General features: G+C 39.4%; 1 protein-coding gene and 1 non-coding gene across 2 annotated transcripts in view; one reads left to right on the top strand and one right to left on the bottom strand.

Moving 5' to 3' along the window:
* Positions 1-2,200: 2,200 nt before the first annotated feature.
* alg13 (ALG13 UDP-N-acetylglucosaminyltransferase subunit) overlaps positions 2,201-18,050 on the bottom strand; it is an 89,649-nt gene continuing 73,799 nt past the window's right edge. Inside the window, exons 22-29 of the mRNA XM_072269769.1 lie at positions 17,907-17,942; positions 15,317-15,372; positions 14,192-14,269; positions 13,711-13,882; positions 5,596-5,691; positions 5,473-5,513; positions 4,707-4,881; positions 2,201-3,201 (exon numbers count right to left, since the gene is read on the bottom strand). Of these exons, the coding sequence (XP_072125870.1) occupies positions 2,939-3,201; positions 4,707-4,881; positions 5,473-5,513; positions 5,596-5,691; positions 13,711-13,882; positions 14,192-14,269; positions 15,317-15,372; positions 17,907-17,942 (917 nt within the window). The 3' untranslated portion in view covers positions 2,201-2,938. The remainder of the gene's footprint in view (positions 3,202-4,706; positions 4,882-5,472; positions 5,514-5,595; positions 5,692-13,710; positions 13,883-14,191; positions 14,270-15,316; positions 15,373-17,906; positions 17,943-18,050) is intronic.
* Positions 8,971-9,074, top strand: trnal-caa (transfer RNA leucine (anticodon CAA)). The gene is made up of 2 exons: positions 8,971-9,008; positions 9,041-9,074. It is a non-coding gene; the product is annotated as a tRNA-Leu (tRNA).

Genomic DNA, 18,050 nt, shown 5'->3' on the forward strand with positions numbered 1-18,050 from the left:
TTTGGTCTGAACAAATGAACCTCCTGACTTCCCAATGCATTGAGTTGCTGCCACATAATTAACTGGTTATGTATGCAAATAATTTACAAGGTCTACCTAGTAAAATGGCATGGCAACAGGCCATTCTGGCCCAATGAGTGTGCGCCACCCAATTACACTCATGTGACCAATAAATGTACTAACATGCACATCTTTGAAATGTGGGAGGAAACCAGAACTCCCAGCCAAAACCCAGTCACCGAAACTCCTTACAAACAGTGGAGTTGAACCCAGGTTGTAGGTATGGTAATATTATACTAACACTATTATGCCACCCCTCAAATGTCCGGTTACTCAAGGGTGTTGAGAAACCGTTGAGCATAAAAGGTCAAGGGTAATGACAGAAGTAACACAAAATGCGAGGGGAACGCAGGAGGTCAGGCAGCATCTACTCAAATGAATGCAACCCTCAGGCTCGCCCAGCTTGCGATCGTCTAGGGGAAATCAGCCTTCGGCCCCACCAAACTGGGTAATCACATTTGTGTGGATGCTGTGTAATGTACCCCCAGTTACAAACCCACAATGCAAAATATCAGGCAATACACCATATGCAATTAAATGCTAGAACTTTGAATCTTAATCTGAATATATGGTTATAATGAAAATAAACAAAAAAGGGCCCAATGTCAAAATCACGTTTGAGCTCACGTAGTCATTCTTCCACCGAACGTCGCCGACCTTCAGATCCCAGTCCACTCCGTCCGGTGGTCTACCAGCTCTCTCCACCCGCGTCATCTCTCCTCAAAAGACCGTGAAAAAAAAACAGCTTTCCAGACTCAAGACACAGCAGCAATCTCTTATTGGCTAACATGCATCCCCTTATCTCCAGCCATAACCCAAACATTGCTGCTACAGAGAAACCATTACCTCAGCACGGAACATGACAAAGAAGCCATTACATTAGCAGTGAAACATTAGCGTGCTATATGAATAAACAGTCAACATTTTGGGCTGAAACCCTTCTTCTGGACTGAAGACAAAGGGGAATGATGCCAGAATAAAAGGTTGGGGGGGGGGGGGGGTGTAGAAGGGGAAGGAAGATAGCTGGAAGGTGATATATGAAGCCAGGCTGGAAGGTAAGGATTAGGGAAGGAAGCAATAAGAGGAGAGTGGACCATAGGAGAAAGAAGTTGGGGACCCAGTTGAAGTGATAGGCCTGTGAGAAGAGGCAAGAAGCTGGAGTGAGGGAAGGGGGGGGGGGAGAAGAGAGAAGAGAAGAGAAGTGAATTTATTTTTTTTTTAAATAAATATAAACCAGAAATAAAAATTGATGTTCACTCCATCAAATTAGAGGCTACCCAGATGGAATAAAAGGTGTTGCTCCTCCATCCTGAGGGTGGCCTCATCATGGCACAAGAGGCAGCCATGGGCTGCCATGTTGGAACTGGAATGGGAATTAAAATGTTGGCCAACAGGAAGTTCTACTTTTGGCAGATGGAGCAGAGATGGCTTGACTAAGCAGTCCTGCAATTTACCATGGGTGTCACTAATGTAGAGGAGGCCACATCGGGAGCACTGAACACAATAGACAATACCAGCAGATTTGCAGGTGAAGTGTTGCCTCACCTGAATAGGTGAGGGAGGTGATGAATGGGTATGCATAGCACCTTAAATGCCAGGAGGGAGATTAGTGGGGAGGGACAAATAGACAAGGAAATTACAGAATGATAGAAGTGTTTTACATTATGAATGGCTTAAATTAAAAATGTCACAAACCATAAATGATTGGATCAGGTTTCCTCTGGTTTTTAAAGTGATCAGCAGTATACCCAGAAGTATGATTAAAAATCAGAGTACAGTGGCTCAGATATGGAACACATTACTTGATAATGGTGCTAGAAACTGATTGACATGCAGCTTTGAAAAGGGAATTAGATGAATAATCAAGACTAAGAAAAATAAACAAAGGGCAATGCAAGTCTCAAAGAGAATCAATGAGCAAACAGTCTCCTTCAGCTGTGCAGTTTTGCATTATCCTACAAACTAAAGCTTCAAGTGTCTGTCATCCAATTTATCGTTTGCTTCTTTCCCCACAGTTCCATTATCAATTCAAACTGGTGGAACATTCAGCATTATCATGTTTTCATAGGATTACATTCAAAGCAGCACATAGGCAAGTTGCTGTGCTTAGGTTTTATTACCTCAACATTAAGAACCCACAACACCATCAGTCCCTTCAACAGTACTCCAGAAAACAACAGCTGACATTAACAGTCTTAAACAAAAAGAAATTCAGTGCCAGCTATTCTTCTGTGGCCCAACAAACTAAGAGAAAGTCAACATTGAGCTGAACTGGACACCTGATAAAAATATACAGGTTTTCACACATTGAAGACAAATGTGAGGTAAAAGTGATACAGTCTCGTGTTCATTTAAACAAGAACATCAAGTGACAATTTTACATTGTGTCGAGTGGGAACAATGCTCTTTTAAAAATATTACATTGTGCAGGTTCTTCAACAGGATCCAGAATCAGCTTTTTCATCCAAGGTTGAACTTCTCTGTTGACTTTGTGCAGTGCAGTGATAAAGCCACTTGAACAATTCTCCCTTGAAGAGTCGTCAATAGAAAGAGAGAAGGGAAAACTTTTAGGAAGCTTCACATCTACTTGCTACATGTGCATTTTTTTGGTCTACAAATCTAATTGGAGCAGAAAGAGAAAAAGCAGAATTGAAGAGCAAAAAGAGGAAACCAATTGAAGTGAAAATTCCCCATTTAAGAATAGACTACTTATGCAAACATTTCAGGCAGCTGCACACAGATTTTACCCTGAATGGAATCCGTCAAACATTTGAAACAGTTCAGGCAATTAAAGGAGATGATACTATTTAGCAGTAGGAATGAAGTCAACTATCTACTCTTCATTAGCACTTTAGAACCCTAAGCCACTCTGCATACACTAGTGAGATACATAGTGTGTTGGCTGATTGGCAGGTGCAACATAATTCAGCTGAGGTGGGGGACCTGGGCATGTTGTGTTCTGTAGCCTTGAACTGGGGCATGTCTGATTTGCAGGATACCAAGGGCCAACATAATGAACTGTATTTGTTAGAGGGATGCAAGGATCATAAGTAGATATAGCTGGCTGAATATACTGGTCTGTCAGCATTGGATAATATACTGTTGAATGAGTTGCTGGATAAGACTCTGCAGCAGTATAACCTGCAAAAGTAAAAACAGCCCATTAGTATATACAAAAAAACTACCACCTCTCAAGAAAAATTCAAAGAATGTTTTAACAGAGCTTACAAGCTTATAGCCACCTACCTTAATGCACTGAACTGGAACACAAGAAATCTATCCATAATGGAAAATAACATCATGTCCCAAAGTTAGAAGAACTCTGACTTGGAGAGAGTTCATTTTATGACAACATGAATTCACACCAGTTTCAGGAAGATTTTAAAATATCACCCAAACTACCAGCCACCACTAACCTTTCAGAATAGTTTGGAAAAACAATTGGTTATATTTCTAACCAAGCATTAATTAGGTTATGCATAATTGCATTTAACTAATTAACTGCAGTATGCTAGGAACATTGAGCACCTTTTAACATCAGAATTATTTACATTTGTTTTCATAATACAGGAATATTTAATGTCAGAGTGGATGACTTCAAGGATTAAAATTGACAAAATCTATAGATACCAAAATGGTTTCAGTTAATGACCTGATACTTAAATTGTCAAAATTTCTCCAGTTAGCTTATGTTCTGTGGAATTTCTAAACCCAAATCCAATGTAATCTATCAGACACCACAAATCTAAATTGGTTATTAACTGAAAAGTTTGAAATAATTAGTACACTGATTAATTTAGATACCACTGTTTATTGGATTTGACTGCCTCAGGTAAACTACGGGCTATGCTCGCAAAGAAATTGAGTCCTCAATTTAATCTGATGCACTTCTGCATATTGAAGTCTCAAAATTTTACAGAAGATATTTTGCTTGCATTTTACACTTTGGACAAACACTAAAAGAAAAAGGCTATTTAAGACCTAAATAGAATAAGGGTAACTGCTCAGAACAGGATCTTTTAAATCATCATACACTGTGGCTGTTTAAATTATGTATGCATACATGCTTGTATTGAGTGGTGTTGCGGGTAGAACTGTGTATATGGTAAAATGCGCCAAAGGGTCTGTCTTCATGCTGTACAATTTTATAATTAGCTTCCGAAGATTTAATTGCCTGCAGAGAAGGTTGAAAGACATTCCACGAGTAATTAGGCTAATGTTGCTGTGGTTGAGTGCTGTCGACTCATGTCAACTCAGCGAGTCTATGGATAGTGTAGTTGTCCATTGGTTAGAAATGGAAGTGGATGCTGCTGCTGCCCAGGTTGGGACCCGGCTGGATTCGAACTCAGAACCATCTGCCTTGAGGTCTAGTACTGATGCCACTGCATCACCAGCTGGCCATTCGGTTAATACTATCAATTAATTGAAGAATGATCTCAAAATAGCCAATATAGGAAATGGACAAAATGTTAAGGCAGTTCATTTGTAAGGGAGGCAACACATTGTTGGGGCAGAATAAAGAAAATTTCATCTTGTATTTCATGACCCCATTCCTGATGAGATCATTGATTCTCACACAAAAACAGACAGTAATTGAGATTTGAAATGGGATTTCAAACAGATCGTCTGAAAACAAAGTAACTTGCCATTGGACATTGTGTCTGAAGCCGGATGGTCATCGTTTCTCCCATTATCACCGTACTGTTGTGGCACAGTTAACTGTTCAACAAACTGGGCAGCTGCAGGGAAAACTGGATAAATATCCACCGGTTGATGTTGTGGCATACAGACCACTGACTGCCAACAGTTTTGGTGGTAACACTAGAAACAAAAAGAATGTTCTTAGCAATCAAATATAAGCAAATTATAACTAACTGGATGACAGACTATAGATGCTGGAATCTGGAATGATACAGGGAAAAGTGGAGCACCTCATCAGGTCAGGCAGGATCTACGGAGGCAAATGGTGAATTGATCTTTCGGTTCAAGCTCTTTCATGTGGACTGTTGAAGATAAAATCCAGATAAAGAGGCTTTAAACATTGAAGGGAAATAGACAGCCACTTATTCTGCCTGGCCCACTGAGTTCCTCCAGTGCTTTGTGTGTTGCTGTAATTTTAACTTGTTCTTTTAGAAAAGAAATGGAAACACAAGTTGCAACAAGTAAAAAGGAAACCCTGATTTTCCCAAAGACAAAAAGATATCACAAATTCATTAAGTAATTATTCCTTGAAAATGAACTTTAAGTTCCATTTAAAGCATTCAAAAGATGGAAAGAACTTTAGTAAAGTGAGACCCCAAACAAAGCTGTGTCACCATTTAAAGTTAAATGTACTGAAAACATCACAAAAAGCAGTGAATTCTTACATGCAAATCCATCCAGCTGTAATCCTTTAATTCCAGTTAAACTCACCTGCAATCCAAGGTTGAAGTAATACTGAACCACCTTTCTATCTAAAAAGACAGACAAATTTGTTACGATAATACGCAATCATTTTGAGGAACTTTAGCCACACTAAGAGCAATATGATCTCACCTAGAGGAAGATCATTGCCATTGGGGTCACAGGAATATGGGGGTGGTGCAGAAGGACTCACAGTCTCACCCATTTCATTAACAGGCAGGAAAGGACCTAAATGGAACAGAGAAACACCTTGGTAATTGTCTACTGTAAAACACGAGTGCATCACATTCTTTCAGCACATAAGCATTAGAATTGAAAACCATAGCAACCACTGGATCTATAAAAGCTACTTAAAATTAATTTACAAAAATCATTCCTATTAACAGGACATAATGCAAGCTATATCATCACAATGGCCATCTCTAGACTGCAGGCGAATGGTTATGGATGTGAGCCAGGAAATTGAAGTTCAGGATTGTAATCACTAGAATTCCCAAGTATAATGTACTAAAAGGTCAGAGTTGTATAGCATGAAACCCTTCAGCCCACAATGCCTATGCTAAAAACTTTGTACCCATCTACACCAAATTCATTTGCCCACACTAGGTCTGTACCCTTCTGTGCCTTGTCTCTTAGTGCCTATATAATTTTAAAAAATGTAATGGCTATCTGACGCCATCATGTCCTCTGCTTGCAAGTTCCAGATTATCAACTATTCTGCCAGAAAAAAGTTTTTCCCTTCAAGTTTATTTCCTTTCATCTTTAATCTATACACCCTTTCTTTTTGATACCCCTAATACCATGGGAAGCTAGAGAAATTAAAGGAGCCCTAGTTGAAATAGTTGCAGGTGAAGTGCTGGACAGCTAAAAGGGGTGGCTTTATCTAAAAAGAGCTGCAAATAATGGGTACTATTGACCAGCAGGCCCAAAATCTGTGGTTGGCAAATTATTAGAGAGAATTCTGAGGGATAAGATGTACCAGCATTTGGAAAATCGGGGATTAGGGATAGGCAGTTCCACTGTGTGGGGATGATCATGTCTCTGTAACCGAGAGTCAGTAAGGGCAGGGTGGTAGACATGGACTTCAGTTAAGAACTCTGATAAAGTGGTTGTAATGGAAAATTTAATGACATGGGATGCAAGGAGAGATAGCTAAACAGATATAGAATACACTTGACAATAGAAAAGAGGTGGTAATGACAGAAGGCTGTTTTTCTGATTGGAGGCCCATGGCTAGCAGTGTTCCTCAGGACCAGCTCTTGACTATGCCCATTATTTGTCACCTGTATCAATGACTTGGATGATAATGAGCATGGTTAGCAAGTCCACAGTTGATATTAAAACAGATGTCATGGACAGAGGTAGTTAGGATTTACAGTAGGATCTTAATCAGCTAAGTGGACAGAGGAATGCCAAAAGAGTTTCATTCAGTTAAATGAGAGGTGCCACATTTGATAAATTGGTTTATTACTATCACAGATGTACAGTGAAAATTTGTCTTCAATATCACTTATACAGGTCAATTTGTTACAGTACATTGACATAATACAAAGTAAAATAATAACTGTAGAATAAAGTGTTATAATAAAAGTACATTGCAGGTAGATAATAAGATGCAAGATCATAATGAGATAGATTGCCAGGTCAAGTCCATCTTACTGTTCTCTGGAACCATTCAATAACATATTTTGCTTTCTGAATACTTTTGGGTGTATCTTAGATTTTGAGCGGATCATGAAATGTTCCCATCACCTGTATTTGTTATTTCAATTCATAATTCAAAATCAATTAATTGCTGCCCACAATGTAAGCTGAAAAGTTTTCCATCTTATCCAGACATGCCTGGACATGCTGAGGCAGGCGGATGCTGAATGACAGGGTGGGTTTTGGAAATGCTAAACTTTCATGAAGGATTTCAATATTTGAGACCGATGTTTCCCCAGAATTACAGATACCAAGATTAAGGAAGGCATTTTTGTTAGTCCATAAATCAAGGTCATCAATGACAGGCAATCCAAATAACTTCTAGTGGGACCAGTAGGGGGAGGAAAAATAAACAACATGCAAGGCATTCAAGGATGTTGTTGAAAATTTTCTTGGCAACTGCCATGCACCAAACTACATGCAGCTTGTTAACAACATGCTTCAAACCTCCAAAGCATGAAGTGCAACATGTCACTAGATATTCAATTTTTGCATTCGTATTTAGACCTCCTCTCTGCAAACCTTGGTGCTGTCAACGATTTGGTGAAAGGTTGCACTAGGACATGGTGGTCATGGAGAAACTATCAGGGCAACCGGAATCCATCAATACTGATTGATTATTGTTGGACACTTAAGCCTCAGACAGTACAAATACAACTCAAACCATTTTTAGCTTAGTTGAATTATTGCAAAGCACCAGCACCATTATGCAATTAAACATTATATTCAATAAAAATTAATTGATCCCCAATTCCTATGTGATAAAGAAATCTGAAAGTGTGTTCAGATTCAAGTGGTCCATCTTAAACAAGATAAAAAGAGGAAGAAGTTTTCAAAAATATGTTGCCCAGTGTAATCTTACAACAGCAGAATAGAAGCTCGTGCCTGGTGGTGTGTGCTTTCAGGCTTTTCCATCTCCTGCCTGATGGGAGCAGGCAGGTGGAGTCTTGATTACATTGGCTGATTTTCTGAGGCAGCGAGAAGTGTAGACAGCCCATGGAGGAGAGGCTGGTTGCAGTGATGTACTAAGCTATGTCCACAACTTTGCAGTTTCTTGTGGTAACGTGCAGAGCAGTTGCCATACCAGGCCACAATGCATTTTGAGATGATGCTTTCTAAGACGCATCAATAAAAATCAAGATAAATGGTAGGATATTTAGAGTCCATCTTAAAGTTCTGGGATACTTGCAGGTACACTATATAAAAAAAGCCTCAAGGAAACCAAGCTCACTTAAGGGAAAATCTTGTCTGATAAATCTGTTGGAATTCTTTAAGTAAATAACAGGCAAGATGGACAAAAGAGAGTCAGTGGGTATTCACTTGGATTTTCACAAGGCAGCACATGAAGATAAAAGACAAGAGCCCCTGGTATTATAGGAAAGATACTACCATGGGCAGGAGATGGGTGACTGATAGTAGGTAAAGAGCAGGAATAATTCTCTGGTTGCCTGCTGGTGTCAAGTAGTATTTTGCAGGGGTCAGTTTTGGATCTACTACTTTTCACATTATATTTTAATGACTCGGATGACAATTGATTGCTCTGTGGCCAAGTTTGCAGAATATACAAACATAGGTGAGGGTAGGTTGGGTTAAGGAAGGATGATGTCTGCAGAACTTGGACAGATTAAGAGACTGAGCAAAGTGGCAGACAGAATAAAGTTTATGCTTATGCACTTTGGTAGAAGGTATAAAGGCACAGAATGGCACACAGGACTCCACATGCATTTTAAAAAGTATTTTATGAAGTCACAACACAATGTCCTGACCTTCATAATCTGAGGACACGAGGTAGATCCTACAGCTGTCAGGATGGCCGAGTGGTCTAAGGTGCCCAACTCAAGGAATGAACTCCTTCCATAGTACAGCAGCTCCAATTGGAGGCGTGGGTTCAAATCCCACTTCTGATAAACTTTGTGGTTGGCCTTATCAACAATGAGGAGACAGCAAGTATAAAGTAGAGCGACTGGTGGACTGGTGTGAGAATGCAGTTTAATGTGGATAAATGTGAGGTTATCCACTTTGGTGGTAAGAACAGGAAGGCAGATTATTATCCAAATGGAATCAAGTTAGGAGAAGGGGAAGCACAATGAGATCTAGGTGTTCTTGTACATCAGTCACTGGAAGCAAGCATGCAAGTACAGCAGGGAGTGAAGGAAGCTAATGGCATGCTGGCCTTCATAACAAGGGGAATTGAGTATAAGAGCAAAGAGGTCCTTCTGCAGCTGTACAGGGCCCTGGTGAGACCACACCTGGAGTACTGTGTGCAATTTTGGTCTCCAAATTTGAGGAAGGACATTCTTGCTATTGAGGGAGTACAGCGTAGATTCACAAGGTTAATTCCCAGGATGGCAGAACTGTCATATGTTGAAAGATTGGAGCGACTGGGCTTGTATACTCTGGAATTTAGAAGGCTGAGAGGGGATCTTATTGAAACACATAAGATTATTAAGGGATTGGATACGCTGCAGGCAGGAAGCATGTTCCCGCTGATGGGTGAGTCCAGAACCAGAGGCCACAGTTCAAGAATAAGGGGTGTTCATTTAGAACAGAGTTGAGGAAAAACTGTTTCACTCAGAGAGTGGTGGATAGAGCTCTTAAAGATAGCAGATTCAAAGGTTATGGGGATAAGGCAGGAACTGGATACTGATTGTGGATCATGATCACAGTGAATGGCGGTGCTGGCTCGAATGGCCTACTCCTGCACCTATTGTCTATTGAGAAGAACAACAGTCTTCAGGAGAAGCCTGAACACGGAGAAGACCAAGGAAACTATTGTGGACTTCAGGAAGGTGCAGATGAATATGTGGCTTCTCCATAGAGAGTGAAGAGCACCAAGTTCCTGGGAGCTCACATCTGGATAACCTCACCTGGTCCCTCAATATCCCCTCCCTGAACAAAGGTGGCACAGCAGCATCTCCACTTCCTGAGATTAAGGCAAGGCTCCGCCTCTTCCCCCCCCACCCAATCTTAACTACGTTTACGGAGCACCACAGGATGTCCTGACAAGTTGCATTTCCATCTGGTATGGGTGCAGTCGAGCATCAGACTAGAAGTCCTTACAAACAACTGAGAACAGCTGGGAAGATCATAGGGGTCTCCCTACCATCCACTGGGAGCATTTATCAGGAGCGCTGCATACATAGAGCCCTTCATATTAAGGATCCCACCCCATCCATCCAGGATCCTCTGACTTTACCATCAGGCAGGAGACTACCATTCATAAAACAAGAATGATTAGCATGAGAAACACTTTCTTCCCCAGGCCATTAGGCTTCTGAACTCCCTGCTGCATCGTATTCAAAGTGTCACTGGTTAACCTGTTCCGTACCTTACAATATTTAATATTAATGCACTTTAGTTTGTTATTTGTGTCATTCATCTGCAGATTTTATCCTTACTTTCATAAGTTATTGTGCTATGTGTTGTGTACCACCGTGCTTGACACCCTAGTTTGGAGGAATGTTGTCTCATCTCTATATACATCATATGCATTTAGATAGTTAAATAATAATAAACTTTACTGGACTTGATGTCTATTGACCTATTTTGCTACTTCCAAGGAACCTTGGACTGAAACCCAAAGATCAATATTCAATAACCCAGGCAACTTTTTCTTTACACTCAATCCCAACACTTCTCAATTCATATAGTTTTGAGCAAACAGCTTGGATACAAAAATAATGTAAAAATCCAAAAAAATCTGGAGTTTTGGGTGCTATCAAGTTAGTGTAAGACTAATAGAAGAGTACCATCTATTGGATATTTAAGGTAGTGCAAGAACCATTGAATGGCTGGCTTTCCTTTCCTATCCCAAAGCATTTGTTAGTACAATGCAAGAAGCTACACAACTGAACCAAATGTATTTTAAACACACTGACTTCTAACCTAATACAATTAAATACTATATTTGAACAGCACAACAGTACATGAAAATTATTCATAACTGATAGGTCATTTCTGAAGCAAATTAAATTTTGCAAATGACACATGCACACACCATATACAATGGAAATGGACTGCCAGAGCATCCAAGTCAAATGGACTAGTTTATTGGTCAACAGTCTTAACACATGGGGAGTAAAGACAAATAAAGGGTGTTGTGAAGTAGATGTTGACAAATTACAGAACTAGAGGTCTGAATGGCTTTATTTCTACTCAAGTAAAGCATGTTAAACTTGCAGATTTTATTTAACTTTATTGCTATTTTGAAACCATACTTGCAGTGTATATTACTGTTGCCAATGCTTACAACTGCCATGTTTGTACAAACTGAACTGGGCAAACTGCATGTCTAATATATGTTATGTCCATTAAGGCTTGCTAATGACCCTGAAGCAAAGTTAAAGTTAATTTGTTATCAAAAGTACATACATGTCACTATATACGACCCTGATTTATTTTCTTGAGCATACAATAAAACTAATAGAATAACCATACAGAATCAATGAATGAATTACTGACCGAGTCAGTAATTAGCACTCACAAGTTTGTTGTAAAATAATTTGCTGTACCAGGCCGGGGGGGGGGGGGGGGGGGGGGGGGGGGGGGGGGTGATTGATAAGTTCGTGGCCCAAGGTAGGAAGAGTCAATTTTAGAAAACCTAGCACATTTATTTTTCAACATAGCCCCCTCCTACATGTACACACTTAGTCCAGTGGTCATGGAGCATATGGATCTTGCAGGGGTGATTGATAAGTTCGTGGCCTACAGTAGATGATGAGTTATACAACTCTCGTTACATGCACATACAGGTCAAATCTTTGAGCAATTATGCAGAAAGTTTGAAGTTAATAACTCAGGGGTGATAAGTTTGTGGCCTAAGGTAAGAGGAGATGAGTTATTAACTTCAAACTTTCTGCATGATCACTCAGTTGAAACTCATCTCCTTCTACCTTAGGCCACAAACTTATCAATCACCTGAGTTAACAACTTCAAACCTTCTGCATAATCACTCAAAGATTTGACCTGCATGTAACGAGAGTTGTATAACTCATCTCCTTCTACTGTAGGCCACAAACTTATCAATCACCCCTGCTGTGGGCACTTTCTGGAGGTCCAAGATCTGTATGCTCCACAACCGCTGGAATAAGTGTGGAAATGTAGGAGGGGGCCATGTTGAAAAATAAAAATGCCAGGTTTTCGAAAATTGACTCCACCTACCTTGGGCCACAAATTTATCAATCACCCTTTGTAGCAATAGCAAAATAGAAATTGGTAGTTTAACAGATTAATTCTTTGAGCCATTTAAGTCTAGAATGCTGGGGATGAATGGAAGCTTACCCAGAATCTGTAAACTACATCTGAATCCTTCAAGCATTCTTTACTATTAATTTGTTGCAATAACTGCATATTGTGCGGATCCACATGGTAGGGGGCTGAAGTATTGATAACTACATGTGAGCAACTACATGAACTGGGTTGAAACACCCACTCCATTTACACAGCTTGATTTGCAATCTGTCCATGGCTGCCTCTTCTGTCATGACAAGGCCACTCTCAGGTTGGAGGGGCATCCCTCATTCGCATCCTCATATTAGAAGGATGAGAGGGGATCTGATTGAAACATATTATTAAGGGATTGGACATGCTAAAGGCAGGAAACATGTTCCCGATGTTGGGGGAGTCCAGAACCAGAGGCCACAGTTTAAGAATAAAGGGTGAACAATTTAGAACAGACTTGAGGAAAAACTTTTTCACCCAGAGAGTTGTGGATCTGTGGAATGCTCTGCCTCAGAAGGCAGTGGAGGCCAAATTTCTACATTCTTTCAAGAAAGAGTTAGATAGAGCTCTTAAAGATAGCAGAGTCAAGGGATATAGGGAGAAGGCAGGAACAGGGTACTGATTGTGGATGATCAGTGAATGGTGGGACTGGCTTGAAGGGCTGAATGGCCTACTCTTGCACCTATTGTCTATTTCATTTGTGTAGCCTCCAACCTGATGGCACGAACACTCCCCCCCCACCAACTTCCAATAATTTCTACCCCCTTCTTTTTCCATTTCCCATTCTGCATCCCCTTACCCCTTTTGATGCCCCTCATTTTTCTTTATCCCATAGTTCATTCTCCTCTTATCAGTTTCCTTCTCCAGCCCTTTACCACTCAACACTTCCCAGCTCTCACTTCATTCCCCCTATCCCCGCAAAACACCTTTGCCCTCACCTGGCTTCATCCATCACCTGCCATCTTGTATTCCCACCTGTGCCTCCCCAACCTATTTATTCTAGCTCCACCCCTAAAATCCTTTCTAGTCCTGACAAAAGGTCTCAGCCTGAAATGTTGACCATTTACTCCTCTCCATAGATGCTGCCTGGCCTGCTGAGCTCCTCCAGCATTGTGCATTAGTCTGGATTTCCAGCATCTGCAGAATCTTGTTTATGGAAAGTGTGACTGCTAGATTCTGACTGGGTGCAGCAAAATGTATAATCGACAATCACTAAAATACAAAGTATCTTAATATCTTTCCACTACATGAAAAATTTAAAACAATTTTAAAAAAATCAAGAATATGAAAAAACACTACGTCCAGCTTGTTTGTATTCCATACCCGGTCTACCAACAGGATGAGAAGGCACAAGAACAGGTGGTGCAAGTGCCTGATGTGGCACTGTTGCATAGGTCACTGTGGTTTGGCTTGCTCCTAGTGAGTTGGAGGAGAACTCTACACCAGAGGCTGCACTGACACAAGAGGATGTTGATATCACTGTTGAATTTCCCATCTGTAACAAATTAAAAATTTGAACACCATGGATAAACTTCCACAAAAATATCTTGTTCAGTTTTGAATTGGCAAAGCCCCAAGTCACAACCATTGCTCAAAGTTTTAATTAACACCAAACAATACATTCCATGGGAAACAGTAAACATTGAAAATGCAAAGTTAAACTGATAGCCATAATACACAAAACCCATATTCCAAGAACTCACATTCAAAATAAACCCTTTCTTCCTCTGAATGCAAAAGAATAATTCTATATTATTTTCAATGTTGTATAACCATTCCCTAGTTTTGTTGTGGAACTGCATACCTGCTGTGAATAACTGAAATGTGTGCCAACTTGGCCCTCCTGGGGTGACTCTGCAGCAGAGCATCCCTCCTGAATAGACTACAAGACAAACAAATCATTTTCTTCCTTTGGGTCTAGAATAAAAAAATCTTAGGCTAAAAGGTTCTAGTACACAAAACAAAAGAAAAATATACAATGTTCATACATTGCACTATATGCCTCCTCTCATTCCCAACCAGTTAAGAAAACCCTTTTCACTAAAACCTTTCTGTAGTTGATATAGAAGCTGGAATTTTGAACAGGACTGTTGCGCCACAGTTCTGCACATTAGCACAATATCAGTCTTTTCAATTCAACCCATTTAGCAACAAATCAGTGTTCATTTGTTTTTGTTCATATAATGTTTACAGCCTACATTACTTTTAATGTTTGTATATCTGCATCCCTCAATCTTTTACTTTGAATTAAAAAGCCTAAATGGATCAGGGTACCAATCATAACATTGCTGCCTTTGTTCAAAATGTACTTCAATTACTTAACATTAATTTGACAATTAATCATTAAGCATAACAGATTCTTAAAATAGTGATTTCTACTAGTTTTCTATTGTTCCTGAAGGCACACAATGCTGTCCATTAGATATTTTTAATGCTCTGCCCAAAAGGTAATACCATTTTAATGGTGATATACTGACTAAAATCTATTCAACCGAAAGAACATAGAATGAGCAATACCATTCAACTCCATATTACACTGACATAAATTAATTTGTTGAATTATGGACAATGTGAGGAAAAAAAAAAAAAGACCAATTCAAGTAGCAGAGGGGATCTGGAACTCACTGCCAAAATGGATAGAGGCAGAAGTCAAGCCATATTTTTACAATTCACACAAAGTACCTGCAAATTCATGACTTGCAGGGCTACAGACCAGGGACCGGGAAGTGGGATTGTCTAATGTTTATTTCTAACATGGCAAAATTCTACAATTTTACAAATGTGCACTATTACTGAAACTAACTATGCAAATGTCCCATTTTTGACACCGAATTGGAAACAAGCTGGTCATTTGGTTCTTTTTAAAAACTCAGCTCCCTATTTAACATAGAAAAGACATTAAAATGCATGCAGAATGAAGCACACTTGCCAGGTTAGCTGTAGACTCCAAAGCACTATATATTGTTGGATCAGAATACCCAGAATCTGTAAGTAAATAACATTCTGAAACTAATGGTACAGAATTAATTACTCATATACATTTACTGATATTTGGTTGAAATGCTGAATAGCCAATATTAAACAACAGGCTATTTTGATCTAAATGCAAGAAGTTGTTGACCAGAATTATGCAATTTACACTAAACAAATACCTAGATGTTTGGTATGCATTTCCTAAGTTTATACAAATTCACAGCTCAATTCATTTCAAATTATCTCACAACAGCATAATGACCAAAATTCAAGAGAACAGATGAGAATGAATAAAATTTGCTTTTCCATCTATGATAAATAATATCAAAAAGGTGAAAATGTGACTTTTAAAGAACAGGTGACAACTCAGGAATTCTGAATTGTTAATTTCCTACATTGCCACATGCACTGTAATAATCTAACTACCAGACTGAAGACAATTACTACAAATTAATGCAAAGCTAAGCAATCTTGGTTTTTCTATAAGAAAATTTTACTTCCAAATCATACTCGGTTTAGTTAAATTACAACTCCAGTACATGACTGGATTTTGCAATTTTTGCACATTGACTTCTGTTAGATATATTAACATTCCTACCATGAAGTCAACTGACAGCTTCAATGTTGAAGATCAAGTTCAATTGACATTCAACCATACACAAATATCGATGAATGCAGCCAAACAGATCAGTGTTCCTCCAGGAACAAGGTACAAAACAGTACCAACAGTCAAACACAGCACAAGGCTCACATAGTACATATAAGACAGCAGTAAACAGTCACACAAAAAACATATAGCCCAAGTCAGAGTCCATGGATATTGCTGGCAAGAACAAGACCACAGATGTCTGCAATCTAGCGCATCTTCCACCAAGCGAACACTGGAGAGAAGTCTGGATACTTCACCACATCACCTCCAGCAGCTGCAACACACATCTCGGCACGAGGGTTAGTTTGCACTCCAACCAAGGCCACAGTTCCCCCACCATCAGTCCCATCAACATGCCAGTGAACTAGACCTGCAGCATTCTACATTACCAATGTCCAACAAGGTCTCGTGATCACGAGAAGTGACTAGGTAAACACTCACCACCCTCACAAATCAACTACAATGCCTCTCTGTAGCAGTCTGCACCAAGTTCAGCTCCTCCGCCAACAAGCAACTTGCTGATGGGGTGGATCAGCAGTACCTGAAGCACTAATGTTCAGCAGTGTCTTGAGATCATAAAAGGTTAAAAACCTTTAGTTAGCACTGTAGCACACCATCTTACCAGAAGAGTTTTTAAATGGGGCTACAGCACAAAATACATAGCATACAATACAAAGCATGGCAGCTAGTGAAGTAGTGGCATCTGCACTGAATTCAAGGAAAGTGGTCCCAGGTTAGAACCCAGCTGGCTCCTTATACACTTTCCATCAGTACTGGGTTGAGCTAGCAAGACAACCTTGTTTAAAAAAAAAAAAAAAAAAATGCCAAAGAAATAGCAAAGTTGCCACCTAATGCACCACGAGGTGGGGAAATGAACAACATAAAGCAATGAGCAAATAGCAGGTTATGCCCAAAATGAATAGCTTTAGGATGCAAAATAATTTTATCACTTTCCATGATTTAAAAGAAGAAATGGTGGTCATAGAATAGTCTTATTAATTGATTCGTTATTTGAATGAAATCCTTCAATCTTGCTGTCTGATAACCTAGACCTCAACTCTACTTCAGTCTTCAATATATTCAATGGCTCAGCACTCACAGCTCCTTTAAATACACAATCTGAGTAAATCTGAGAGCTCAGCAACACGATGGCAGTGTTCAGATACCTTAACCGCACCATAGTAACTGAAGATTTAACTCAAATTTGGAATTTAAAAACTAGTTTTAGTAACCATGATCATGAAATGACAATTTCACAAAAATCTGGTGAAGATGCACAGGTATGAAATAGTGCAGGCTAATTTCAGCTGGTCCAAGTTGCATCTGGAATTGAATTCGGGGTCTTCCGAATAGACGTGCTTGGGTAAAGTGTTTGCAAGAAAAATGAGATTCCAGCAGCACAGGGGAAGTCTAGTGTGATTCTAAAAGCAGGGACATTATATAGAACTATCATAAAAGAGTGTTTGGGCTAGAGAGCTGCATTCACTCCTGGCACCACTTTTTTTTTTTATTTAAAAAGTACAAGTTTTCCATATGATTCTAGGGACTTCAATTACTAAATTGGATGGGTAAAGCTCAGCAGCTCTAAGTTCCTGTGATGGGCCAAAGGGCAGCTATGACAATTTACATTTGTTTGATGAGGAATGCAAATCAGTATTCAGTATTATTTTTTCCAATTTAATGGAATAAGAACACCACTATTGCCAATGGCTAAAAATATTCAGGATGCACAATAGATGTAAACATATGTACTATATTTAGGAGATAGACAGTATTTTATAGATTTATTCTATAACCTACTAGCAGAATTGTTAATTGATTTACTGCTAAAGCTTTGGAAAAAATAAAATAGTAGTTTCACAACAAATACTGTAACTTTCAAGTATGCCATACCAACCTGTTGTTGCATAAAGAAAGTCTTCATGATATTCCCCTGGGAAAAGACAATAGTGTTATTTTCCTCTTCCAGAAAATTTATCTATTTGATATAGGGGGTGGGGGGAAAAAAAGAGAGGAGGGGAAAACACTAATATACAGAATT

This window comes from Mobula birostris, chromosome 10 (genome assembly GCF_030028105.1).
Source record: "Mobula birostris isolate sMobBir1 chromosome 10, sMobBir1.hap1, whole genome shotgun sequence".
Classification (NCBI taxonomy): domain Eukaryota; kingdom Metazoa; phylum Chordata; class Chondrichthyes; order Myliobatiformes; family Myliobatidae; genus Mobula; species Mobula birostris.